Here is a 13,493-nt window from a genome sequence, read left to right as displayed (position 1 = left end):
ACAGTACATCAGGATGCCATAGACAGGCATTCATCGAGGATCGAGTTAAGCTGGCTATGGTCCGCAGCCGTAGCACCATCCCAATCACAAGGCTCTTCGTCGAGATCCATCTCATCTCCAGAGGATACATGATCAGTACTATCGACACCGGTGTTTGCCTCTTGCACGTAACATTGGTTTTCCGCATCCAGCTCTTCCTCGAGATAGCCCCCCATTATTTGACTTATAATGAGAGGCATGTGGCCAAGAGCTCCTGGAGCAATGTCTAAGGTCAATTTGAGGTCACGTAGGCCCAGTGGTTGGCGATTGCTGGCTTCCTTTGCTTCGACAGGGAGAAGGCCGTTGGTAGTATTTCTAACTAGCTCCCCTCGTGTAAATGCCATCTCCTCACGTTCTAATTGGCGACGGTATTTCCTCGTCGTCATTCCATTTATCGTTCCAGAGGGGCCATTACACTTGGTCCGGCCGAAAACATTGGAGAGAAAAGTCTTCACAAAATTTTCGGTCGCAATAGCCATGTAAGTTGCGCACGAAAATGTGGCTCCATTTGATATAGATTCTTCATAGCAAATAGGCGTCATGCGGGCATATATTGATTCAGAGTCGGGAAACTCTCCAGTCTCTGACGCGAGAGGTTGGGCATATCGTTTGCGAATTTCGAGTTCCCAGTCTATCAGCCGTTAGCTTATACTAATAGAAAGAGCAGCTAACAGCAAGGCGTACTTGTTTTGTTTAGACCCCCAGCGCTGGCAGGGACCTGGTCCGGGAGCCTGATCTGCCTTGCTAGTTGATATTCCTCGAGAGGGTTAGGAAGAGTACTTGGATCAGGCTATAAGCATCCTGTTAGTAAGATTGCAAACTCCATTGGCAGTACTTCTTATGGGGAAGTTCACCTCTGGAATTGCTTTTAATCTTCTTCTATCTCTCGGCGGGAGCTGCATGACCTCGGTCTTGAGGCGCTGTTCGGTAGCATCTCCAGAGGCCGGTTTTGTTACCACTGTTGGCTTGTCATTTGCAGAAACCCAGCTCGCAACTCCATGGTCAGGGAGGTCCCTAGTCAAATTCCCTAGCAAGGCGCAGACAAAGTTGTTGTGAAGGCGTTCGCGCTTCGGGTCAACGGTCAGCAATGGCGCTGCTCGAAGGGTAAATTCATTTTGATTAAGGTGTCCTAGCAAAAAAGCAGTATGGTAAGCACACCAAGCTGCATGGGTTAGATATGAGTACAGCACTGACGTACCGAGCAAGAAGAGTGTGGTAGCCTGCTTATATTCGGTCCAACCATCGCCGATTGCGCTTTTCAGCTCAGTATAAATGGGTTCGACATCGAGACGCGGAACAGATATGAGCGCCTTGGTCGTCTTCTGCGTTATAGGAGGACCAGTCGGGGCGGTCTTGGTTGTTGTAGCCGCCGGCGCAACCGTAGCAAAGTCGGTTGTCCCTGTTAGGGCTGCAGGGTCGATCTGCATGGTGAAAGTATTGATATTTGATAGAGGTGGCCAGGCGCTCGCGCGAGGCCAGGTCAAGCTAGCTCAGGCCCTCATCTAAAAAACAGGAGAAGTGCCGATGTCTGGCCGGCGCTTATCCTTGCCTATCATGCGCCGGATGGAGTTTCGTTCCCTTGAAGAGTGAGAAGTCGATGGATCGTCTCGTTGTTGGAGCGCGAAGAGACGTCGGCGTTTGACAGAGATCGGCTTATGTAATCAGGACACTATCAAAAAGGGGGAGGTTAACGAGTGGGAGAGCAGTCTTCCTCCGTCCTCTATGGGCCTAGGTGCTTTACAAGCAGCTAGTTTGCAAGAGTTTGATGGGGATGATGCTCGTACACGCCAGGTTTGTGACTGTGCTTTCGATTCAGGAACTAGAGGACAGGACCGGAGAATTCTCAGTGTATTACATTCAACTAATTCTTAGCGATCTAGAGATACACATGCTCGCTTTATGTTATTACGATTAACTATGGAGACGGTTAATTTTTTCCAAACAGAGACTGAAAGTCAAAGCACCGTTTCCTGCGAAGAATAGAGAGAATGAAACTAAATATTAATAACAGTAAGTAGATACCTGCAGTAGGGGTGTATATACACAAACTGAAAGCAACGAGATGCTGGACCGTCATTGGAGGGTGATGGCATCCTCATCAATAGCTCCAAAGAGGTTTCTTATGCCTTCCATTAATACCACAATTTCCTTCGATAGTTGAGCAGTAACGAGCGCTATTTAAGAGTGTGAGCGTTCAGGCTCCGTAAATGTAGAGAGGGGGTGAAGCCATGAACATACCATATGCATATAGAAGAGCGTAGTCCTCATCTGTGGTCAACCGGGAGACCTGTTTGTCATTCCTGAAATGGTGGAGACGCGCTAAAAGGCGATCTCTAGCATGTTCAGTGTCTGGAAGTACCTCATTCAATGCGTATCCTAGTTTCATTGAAGATGCCATCACTATGGGCCAGGTTAGAACCCTCATCGGCCAGAAAGCAGTTCGACGCAAGCGAGAAGACAAACATACGTACCTGACAATAAATGACTTATTCTGGCAGATAACTGCATTCTTTCCCGTAAAGTGTATCTCAACATCACCGCTTCACCTTCAGAAGCTGTGAGGTTCTTCATTATTTCAAGGTTCATGGCCTGAAATGCATCAAGCAGTCGTCTGGACCCAGAAACGAGGACCTTATATTCAGCATCTGGAAAGGGTCTCTTTAAGGAAAATTCGGACTTTGCTGATACCAAGAGTGAGTCCAGGTGGCTTAGGAAGAGTTGCAGCTTGATCCTTTCCTGTACGTCGAAATAAGGAGATGCCGGTCCTCCCCGAATCATGGTAGACAACGGGTCGCGCTTCCAGATGACACTGAGACGAAGCCAAAATACACTCAAGCCGTCCTTTAGCTTCCGTTTAGCACTGGACGGCCAAATGATCCTGGTGATTATGATACCCCAGAGGATACCAACGAATACCGCAACCACTCTGTGAAGAGTGATATCAGTAATCACAGGATCATCTCCTCCTTCGCCCACGCCGTCGTCGGCGCCTTCCTTGGCTAAGGCATATGCATAGAGGACAATGAGGTTATAGGTAAGCATAATAAATCTCCCCATGGGCCCATTTCCCCTAGCTATCGTGATATAAGCCGTGCAAAAGGACATTGCCCATCCGAATATGGCAAGGAAGATAACATTCGCTTCCGCAACGTACCAGCTAACAAGAGCACAGATGGCTCCAATACATGTACCAAGAAATCTAGCATAGCCGGTCGTATTCGATGCCCCTATTGTCATTGAGCATACAAGCATATAAGATACTAGGCCCCATTCCCCTCTCCAGGCAGAGTATATCGGTCTAGTTTCAGGCATGAACGAGGGCAGTGCATACAGGGCTGCGCCAGCACCGACTTTAATAGCGAATTTCGTGTCATCGCGTCGAAAAAGACGGAGTGCCTTCCAAACTCTGTATCTGAGTGTGGCCCTAGCAAAAGAGACGTCAGGAACTTTGCTGGTTATATTTTTGTCTCCCAATGGATCTCCTTGTACGAAGTTAGTAAACTGACAAATAAGGCAGCATATATGAGTAATACTAATGGTCACAAACCGGTATCAAGTGGGCCTATATTTGCATTTTGTTCATGCTGCGATGCCCATGGCATAATCCAGCGCCAAGTTCTTCCATTCGGACGCTCTTCAGCTTCTAATTGAAGTTGGTCAAGAATACTAAGAAATTCTTTAAGCTGTTCGCCAAATTCCAGAAGGGAGAAACTAAAGTGACCACAGCTAGCCGCAACTTCTTCCAAGTCAGCTTCAACTCCAAGAGGTTTTCCCTTGGCAAGGATTAAATCCTTCTGACTGTATATTATATTCAAAGCATCATTTCTAGCGTGCCGGTATAGTTCAAGTGCGCGTTCAAGGCTCGTTCGGAACTTGATATTAACCGTAACTTTGAAATCTGGGGCTGGACCGTAAGGGAGTTCTCCTAGAATTTCCTTTAGCGTGTATGCAAGCGAGTTCTATTGTGCTTTAAGTTAGCCTAGTTTGTAGGAGAAACAGGCTGCACTAAGTATACAAAATACAAAGCTCGTTCGTTGGGAGGTTGGGTGCATAAATACCATTGATGGCCCAAGGTGAGTGATAAACCTTTCAAACATGTCTGCGGGTGCTTGAACAAACTCCATAGTGCTGTTTGCTGTTTGAGGACGTTCAGGAGAGCGTATAGTTGTAGCAGATTGTGGGGACTGGAGGCCATCAAAACGGCTGGACGTTAATGGCCTGTTGAGGCTGGCGAGCGGAGATACATTATGCAGCAATCGCAATGTGTCGAATGAGTTAATGTCCTGCGGTGGCTGTTGGAATTGGTTTAGGATATCAAACTGAAGAGCCGCAGCGCTTCGAAGTCCACCAATGCTCTGGGATAAATCCTGGATGCAACGGACTAATTTTTGCTCAAGTTGATATTCCGCCTCAGTACCAGCGACATAGTGTTCAAGCTTGGCTTCTTTAAGGAGTTTTTCCATTTTCGAGTATGCAGCTTTGTTCTTGTTTGAAGCATCAAGAAAAGGCCCCTGCTCTAAACTGCCCCCAAGCTCCGAGCCCCCATATATAAAACTTTCTGTGATAATCTCCAGCATGTCAGAGAGGGAGTCTGTCATGTCAACCATATTCTGACGTAGTTTCTTCTTTGCAGAAATAGGAAATACAAGGAAGCAGACCGCCATTGTCGCCATAACACCCATGATAACCATTTTGAAAACCTGGTTGATCTTGGCGAAAGACAAGTCACCTCGCTGTACAGATCCCTCTTTTGTCATTACGGTAATGATTGCTAGAGAAGCAAGAGAGCATGCAACATTAACCAGCGGGTCACCTCGCCTCTGCTTCACCCATCCGATGAAGCCGAGGCCGCCGCCGCAGAAGACGATCAAGATGATGACATGACCAAGTGGAAGTAAGTGGAGCCCGTTCTCAAAGAGTACAGAAACACTCATACTAGTAATTGAAATGAACGCAGCATAACAAAAGGCGATGATAGCTAGCACAAGTGCCTCAATCATGCTACCCTTTGTTCGCGCTGGGTGGAAGTATACTGTGACAGTCGCGACGGTGTGTTTCCCGGCTTGGTCGCCCAGGAATCGATAGAGGACCGGGACAAAAGTCGCCATCGTACCCAGCAAGTATGCGAGACTACATTTCAAGATGCCTTTTCCAGTCTCTGACTGCATAAACGAACGCAACCTGCCAGACGCCATCGTCGCCCGGTGCATCCAACCCGAACGCTCACGTCCACCATCGTCGGCGCAGGGGCTCCTCTGTAGTAATGGTGTGCATTCATCGTTTGTGTTATGTCCAACTGATGGGTCAGGGTTACCGTGTATACGCTGGCCAGTGCTGGGAACAATATACGTAGCCTGTCGGAGCTATTGAGATAACTGTCAGCTAGCAAGCTCTTGGTCATTTTAGCACTTACTTGGTTAACACAAAACCCACATGGCACCGACAAGGCCGGTTGTTAGGTGGACAGGTCTGCGACATGCTTGGTAACTAGGTCCATAGCCCTGACAGGATCCTGTCGTCTGTGGTCACTCTACAGATGCGGTGATGGTGGGTGGTGCTGATGAGGATTCCCCGTGATGTTTCGATGTTTTGATGTTTTGAAGGTTGAAGAAGCTGGAAGGACGTGATTACGTCATAATCAGCCTGTGCCGCTAGGGCCAAAACGTCAATTTCAACTTCATTTCAACTTCATCATGGACTCTCTCTCTCGATCATGATGATGGTGGTGGTGGTGGTGGCGATGATTTTCGTTGCAGCAGTTCGGCGTTGAGACTCTGGGGCTCATCACTAACTGCTCTCGGGGTATTACCGGGTAAGAAAATTCCCATAGCCGGAGCTCCAAGCCTGTACTAACAAAGCTCCAGGACCCAAGCAACAAGGATAGTTACCAACCCTGTCAGAAACGTACCCGGAAAACTCTCGGGAGATCTCCCCCTAGTTAGCGCGAGGTGTCTTGCAAGTCGGCCGCCCAGCACCAGTCGCGTTGGCGGTAGACGCCATGCTGTAGTGAAATAGGCGTCTGGAACTCGTTCACTGGCTGGATATGTCCGTGTATATGGCCGTGTGAGCTATACCCAAGAGCTCCCCACAATATGGACCCAGCGCAAAGGGCGGATACTCACTTCTGCTTGGGCCGAGGGCAAAGAGCTTGCTTAAACCCTCCATGGCAGCCCGCAATGAGCCCATAGGCCCGGGCCAACCGCATCAATTCTCCTGGCCAAACTTGGCATATCTAGGAGACTGCAGCTGTGGACTTTCTCGTTCCCTAGAAGGGAGTTTTTGTCCGGCCTAGGCGTGGATGATACCCCTCCTTTATTTCTTGGAAAGCCTAGGGTATACGGCTGGATGGTCGGGTTCTGTATATGAAAAGTATGCCTCGGAGCCCGGAGATGCAGAATCGAAGGCAACGCTATCTTTGCCCAGCAAGCATGTCAACGACGGCGGGCAACATGCAGAATCTGCCTTACCTTTCGAATTAATATTGTTGCTGAAGACTCAACAATCGAGGGATTATTGCTGCACGTGGACTGAAGATGGACAGGGACTATCATCAGGGGATCCTAGTCCCTGCTGTTGGCAGAATGAGCCATCATGGAAACTGAGGAATCTACATGTGCGCATATCCATATATATAGCGCTATCCCATCCAGCAATCCCTCCTGTTATCTCCATAAGTGAGCCAGCTTCAGCGTCTTGAGTCCGCTGCCCGCGAGCAAACAGATACGCTTTCAATTTTCCCTTTTGAAGATCCTCCGGCCCATAATCATTCTATACAATGGCGCCAACTCACTACTCCCGGCGCCGCACCGGGCTCTTCTCATGGTCACAGACCGCGGCCGCCGCTGCCATCGCCATTGTTACCGTGATGGCGGTTTTACCTCAGGCTGAGGCATCCGAGCCTGCTGGTGAACAGCAGCGCAGGGATATCCCATCCGGAAAGCGGAATGTCATCCTCATGGTTTCTGACGGGATGGGGCCTCAGAGTGTTGACATGGCCCGAAACTTCCGCCAGTGGCAGACTGGCACTGAGAATGTCCTCTGGTTAGATGGTTACCTGATCGGCCAGTCCCGTACTAGATCCTCCAACAGTGCGATTACCGACTCCGCGGCCGGCGCCACCGCCTTCTCTTGTGGAAAGAAGACCTATAATGGTGCAATTGCCGTCCTCCCCGACGGTACACCCTGTGGGACTGTTCTGGAGGGTGCAAAGGCGGCCGGGTATAAAACTGGCTTGGTTGCTACTACCAGGATCACCGACGCAACTCCTGCGGTCTTCGCTGCGCATGCTAACTCGCGCTCCTACGAGGATTTGATTGCAGAGCAGGAAATTGGAGAACACCCATTAGGCCGTCAGCTTGACCTTCTTCTTGGAGGAGGGAGATGCCATTTCCTTCCAGGCCGCAATGGAGGTTGCCGCGACGACAACAAGGACATTATCAGGCTCGCCCAGTCAAAGGGCTTTTCCTATGTTGGCGATCGCAGGGGATTTGACGGCTTGAATGGAGGAGCTTCCGCCAAACTCCCTCTTATTGGACTCTTCGCCGATGGCAACATTCCCTTCGAGATTGACCGCCGATACCAGAATGATGTATATCCTTCTCTTGAAGAGATGACCCGCACTGCACTCAAGGCCCTAAGCGATGCCACTCGTAATAGCGACCAGGGGTTCTTCATCATGATTGAAGGTTCCCGTATTGACCACGCCGGCCACGGAAATGACCCTGCTGCCCAAGTCCACGAAGTCGTTGCGTTTGACAGAGCCTTTGCTGCCGTTTTGGAATTCCTCGAGAAAGACTCCACGCCTGGAATACTTATCAGCACCTCGGACCACGAAACTGGTGGATTGTCTGCCGGCAGAGCGCGCCCAAATATTCTCGGCAACGCTTCTCACTCAGCTGAGTATCTCGGGAAAGTCTTGGAAAGCTATGGTGGTGGTCGTGACGTTGCCCACCAGTTGGTTGAGGAGGGCCTTGGAATCCACGATGCGTCTGACCGAGAAATTGACTCTGTTGCCCGTAACGGAGAAGAAGGTTTTGCTAAATTGATTAGCCAAAGGGCCCAAGTTGGGTGGACGACTGGTGGTCACACCCGTAAGTGCTTTTCTCTCCACATTCCCTAGTATTATATTTACTATGAGGACACGACTAATGCCGGATATCATTAGCTGCCAACGTCAACATCTATGCCTCTTCTCGGAACGATGCCAGTTCTCTTGTAGGCACCCATGAAAATACGGAGATCGGAAACTTCCTCGCAGGATATCTCCGTGTAGATCTCAACGCGATTACCAGAAGGCTAAGAGGCATCAGGACCACCCCTCGTCGCAGAGCAGCAGTGTCTGATGCATCATGGATGGGCAAGCCGCTTTCTAAGGAGGATATCGAGAATCTGAAGAATGCGCACAACAATCCTACCGAGGCGTAATCTCAAGTCGAATTGCACAATCACGCCTTAGATTGACAAGTGTCGGCCACAGGAGGGAATATATTCCGTTCCGCTGCGGGTGTTCTCATATTGACTAGCTCGATAGTATTTAGTATTCACGTAGCAATCCAAAAATGGTGATCCGTATGTATTGAATCCTGAATCCAGCAATTCTTTGTACGTGGGTAGCAGATACAGCATTTATTGATAGCTTATATATATAATAGGATATATTAACGTTAACTCAAGAATTACGTCTGACATTATAGCTAAGTTAGCTTTATATATAAATAAATAAATTTCTCTACACCGTTTGGCTACTAGCTAACTATACGGGAACACGTCTAAGTAACTTACTAGATTATTTTTATCTTCCTTTTACCTTCCTACTCTTCCTTAACTCTTATATCTAGAGAGATTAGATACTATTACTAATAAGAGAGTTAGCTAGGGTAAACTATTCTAGAATACCCTACTTTAGCTACTACTTAGTTAGGCTCTTTACCCCCTTATTCATTATAAGTAGGGCTTCGTAATCTAGACTTCTATTTAATATTAGGAGGTCCCTATTACCCTAGTTCTTATAGAAGACTATAATATACTTAGGCCTCTCCTAGACTTCTATATAGGTGGGTTGGGTGGTTATTAGGGTCTAATAGGTTTTACCCGCCAAGAACCATCACCTAAGGGAGCTCTTTTAAACCTACCCAAGACTGTTACAGACCATCTGCGGCGCAGCCCAGATAAATACATTTATTGGACAAATAAGGTTCCGGCACGGAAGAACCCTGCGGATCACGTGATACTAGATAGTGCCAAATACTAAGAGCACCAAATAGTACCACTAGTACTAAACCACGATAGTACTATGATAGTACTATAATAGGTAGTACTATATAGCACTAAGGAAGGATAGTAGTAGATAGTACTACTATAGTATATATAGAGGATGAGGGACCTAATATAGTATATATATATAAGGGCACTTATCGCCCACTTAATTTTAAGTTATCTTCTAATACTTAAGATTAAAGCTAACTTTATAGTAAGCTATAGCTTTATAGTACTAGTTAATATATATATACTTCCCTTTATCTATCTAATATCCCTTAATATCTTTATACTAGACTTAACTAGTATACTAGCTTCATTACTTATAAGGACCTTAGAGAGTATATATATACTAAGCTAGATTTAAAGTTATTACCTTGAAGTTAGATATCGGAGTATCCTCCCTATAGTAAATAAGTACTATTTATACTCTAATCTATCTATAGAATACCTTAAGTTATACCTTTCCTTAAGACGCCTCCCTTATCCCTATAAGAGAAGCCTACCCTTTATAGTATTGATCTTCCTTTAGTATCTATAAATTAAGCCGCTCTATAGTATTAATCTTCCTACACCTATAGTTATAGGCACCTAATATAATTAATTCTAACTCAATATAGTTACCCTAATTAGAGAAAAGTATATAGCTAAAAGACTAGTTAATACTTATAGTAAATATAATTATAACCCCGATTAGCCAAATATCTAAAAGGAATAATAGGTATATATATCCCTACCCCAAATATTTAAAGAACTAACTAGGATATATTATCTAAATAATAAAAAGCTAATATATCTACTATAAGCGGATATATTACTAACTCTAACTATATCTTGACTTAACTTAAGTAGTAAATTAATATACTAGAGAAGAAAGTTAATAACTAAGATTATAAGGATAATATTAAGTAGTATAAGATATAGATTAAGGGAATATTAGATAAAATTCGAGTTTTAAAAGTATAAACTAAAAATATAAGAGTATTAGTTAAAATTAGGATACCTAATACCTTTAAAGGAGAATAATATAAGCTAGAGTACTTCTTAAGTAAATATAATATTTATCTAGCTACTAAAGTAGAACTTACTAAAGTTAAGAAGGTAATCTTTACTAAATTATACTTATAAAATACCGCAGCTATATAGTTTAAACCTATACTAGAAGACTAAATTAATACTTAAGAATAACCCAAGGTTTATACTAAAGTTTTAAAAAGTTACCTAAATTTTAAGACTATAATTAGATAGTTCTTTAGAGATACGAAATATAAATAAATACTTAAAAGAAAACTTACTAGTCTATAATAGATTAAGGATATAGCTTAGTTTATAGTATAACTATAGTAATTATACTAGGAACTTGAGATCCATAATAATAATAGAAAGATAGCTATATTTGAGTAAGGACTTAAGTTAGAGACTTAATATAAGATAATTAAAATAGGACCCTATATAAACTATAGTAAAATAGTTAAAATAGTAATATAATTAGATAATTAATTATATAACTTACAAAACCTATAATAAGGAAAAGTAACCTTTTAGAAAGAAATAAATTAACGAAGCACAAATAAGAAAGATAATTATAGACTAATACTAATAGAACTTAATACTACTAGAAAGAAACCCTATAATAAAAAAAAGGAATATAAGATACTAATAATAGAAGTTATATTTCTATTATAAGAAACCTAGACACTAAATAAAGGACTATAAAAAAAAGTAAGGAGATATAGGGAAAAGCCTAAATACTACTACTATATCTAAAACTAGTAGCTAGCAGGATATATACTACTAAAACACTAAGAGATATCTATATATAATAGTAAGAATATACTTATAAGTACTAGATTAGAACTTAGATAGTAATTATAAGGCTAACTACTAGCAAATAGAAAGCTAATAGAGTAAATCTAATAAATAGATTATACCTAGAAATAAGCCAATATTATAAAAATAAAATGCGACGTTAGAATAAGAATAGAGATATCTAGAAAGATATAGGAGGGAATAAAGTTAAAGAGATACCCTATCTACTAATTAAGAATACGACTTAACGATAGGATCTAATCAAGGAATTATAACCCTAGAATGAACTGACTTAGAGGAAGATACGGAATCCGAGGATAATTAAGAAACACCTAAGTTAGAATAAGAAAACCACGAATAGGAAAACGTATTACTACGAATTGAGGAGGAATCACGAACCAAAGATAGCCTTAAGGAATATATAAATAACTTAGGAGAAGAATATTAGATAGTATGTAAATAAAAGGGCATTTGCTTTATATATAATATGAAAAAGTAAAGAGAGGTCTCTAATCTAGCTTATCTATACTACGACGAATATAACTAGAATTATTATTATAAATATTATATATTTAAAAAAATATAGAAGTATAGAAGAAAACTTTACTATAATAACTACCTATAATACCCAGGATATAAAAATAATAAAGATATCCACTAGAGGTACTATAAAGATAATAAGTATCTAGTATATAATAAGTATTAGGGATAGATTAATAGAAAAAGTATTAGTATAATAGATAAAGAAAATATCACACTATATAAATATTTGGAGATTCGATACTAGAAAAAAAAATAAAAAGTAAAAGTTCTATACTAAGAATATATAGTAGAATTTACTAGTAATACGATAATATAATACTAGCTTAATACTACTAGATTACTATAAGTATAGTTATAACTATAGAAGTAATAGTAAGAACTAGTAGTATAAATATAATAGGAAGTAAGCCTTAAGAGTTTATCTAGTAAAGAAAACTTATTAAGCGAAGACGAATAGAATAAAATATATAAATCTATTAAATAAATTTAGAAATAATAGACTTATAATTAAGATACCTAAATAATAATAGAAGGTTAATAGATATTAAAAAATAGGCTGAGTCTAGCGGCAATTGTAGGAAATCACCTAATAATAGTGGTAAAATTAGTAAAGAAATATACACAAGCTCTTATTAATTCTAGAGCTACTAGGAACTTTATTAACTCACGATATATAAAGGAGTTAGAGATAGCTATATATAAAAAGAAAGAACTATACTAGCTTAATAGGCTAAATAGAGAATAGGCTAATATTATAAATAAGGAAACTACTAGTATAAAGGTATATATTAGAGGATAATATAAGGGAATAGAGTACTTTAATATAACTAGCTTAGGAGAATATAATATTATTTTAGGACTCCTTTAGCTATAAAAATATAATTTAACTATAAACTAGAGAGACGGCATATTATAATTAGATAGTAGAAGACGCCGCTCTAACTAGAAGACTAATACCTTAGCAGCTACCTATAACGGAGATAAGAATTAAGGTCAGATACTAGGCATAGTATCCTAAATTAAAATAGGAACTACGAGAACTATAAATAATTAATCAATAATAAAAGAAGAGTAGAGAATAATTCGCCAAGAGTAGAATACTACTAAATTAGATAAGTTATAATAATAGATACCCTAGGAATACTATAATATAATAGAAGTATTTAGAGAATAAGAACTATCGGAAAGCTTGCTAGAATATTAAGTATAGAATTATAAGATACCTTTAAAGAAAGGTATAGAGCCTATATATAAACCTATATATAGGTTAATAGAGATTGAATTTAAGAAGTTATAGCAATATATTAATAAGAACTTAAAAAAGGGATATATATATAAATTAATATTACTAGTAGAATATCTAATTATCTTTATACTAAAGAAAGATAGAAGTTTATAACTATGCGTAGACTATAGATAACTAAATAATATTATAATTAAAAACTAATACCCCTTACTACTAATTAATAAGATATAGAATTAACTTAAGGGAACCACATAGTTTATAGTACTAAATATATAAGAAGTATACTATTGAATACAAATCAAGGAAGGAAAAGAATAGAAGACTATATTTAGAATAAGATTTAGACTCTATAAATACTAGGTTATACCTTTTAGATTAACTAATATACTAGTAATATTCCAAGTATTTATTAATAATATACTACGCGAATATCTAGATATATTTATAATAGTCTACTTAGATAATATCCTTATCTTTATAAAAGAAGATTAAAGAGACTATATAGAGAAAGTTAGATTAGTACTATAACGACTATAGGAGTATAATCTATACCTTAAAGTATTAAAATACGAATCTATAAATAAGTAGTGAAATTTCTCGA

The 13,493-nt window shown here is 41.0% G+C and overlaps 3 protein-coding genes across 3 annotated transcripts; 1 reads left to right on the top strand and 2 right to left on the bottom strand.

The window, feature by feature from the left end:
- Positions 1 to 8: 8 nt before the first annotated feature.
- Positions 9 to 1,466, bottom strand: MGYG_01990 (hypothetical protein; the record flags this gene model as incomplete). Its single annotated transcript, XM_003174415.1, has 4 exons — positions 9 to 670; positions 724 to 829; positions 894 to 1,168; positions 1,238 to 1,466. 4 exons carry the CDS (start codon positions 1,464 to 1,466, stop codon positions 9 to 11), a joined length of 1,272 nt encoding a protein of 423 aa, XP_003174463.1.
- Positions 1,467 to 2,112: 646 nt separating this feature from the next.
- MGYG_01989 (hypothetical protein) lies at positions 2,113 to 5,517 on the bottom strand (the record flags this gene model as incomplete). The annotated part of the gene is made up of 6 exons (XM_003174414.1): positions 2,113 to 2,213; positions 2,278 to 2,439; positions 2,511 to 3,521; positions 3,587 to 3,998; positions 4,098 to 5,402; positions 5,473 to 5,517. 6 exons carry the CDS (start codon positions 5,515 to 5,517, stop codon positions 2,113 to 2,115), a joined length of 3,036 nt encoding a protein of 1,011 aa, XP_003174462.1.
- A 1,297-nt stretch (positions 5,518 to 6,814) lies between these two features.
- On the top strand, positions 6,815 to 8,463 carry MGYG_01988 (repressible alkaline phosphatase; the record flags this gene model as incomplete). Its single annotated transcript, XM_003174413.1, has 2 exons — positions 6,815 to 8,129; positions 8,204 to 8,463. The coding sequence occupies 2 exons, from the start codon at positions 6,815 to 6,817 to the stop codon at positions 8,461 to 8,463; spliced, it is 1,575 nt and encodes a 524-aa protein (XP_003174461.1).
- Positions 8,464 to 13,493: the final 5,030 nt, after the last annotated feature.

The sequence above is a fragment of the Nannizzia gypsea genome, genomic scaffold, assembly GCF_000150975.2.
Source record: "Nannizzia gypsea CBS 118893 supercont1.2 genomic scaffold, whole genome shotgun sequence".
Classification (NCBI taxonomy): Eukaryota; Fungi; Ascomycota; class Eurotiomycetes; order Onygenales; family Arthrodermataceae; genus Nannizzia; species Nannizzia gypsea.
Note: the sequence above shows the minus strand (reverse complement) of the source record. Positions and strands in the feature narration are given on the sequence as shown.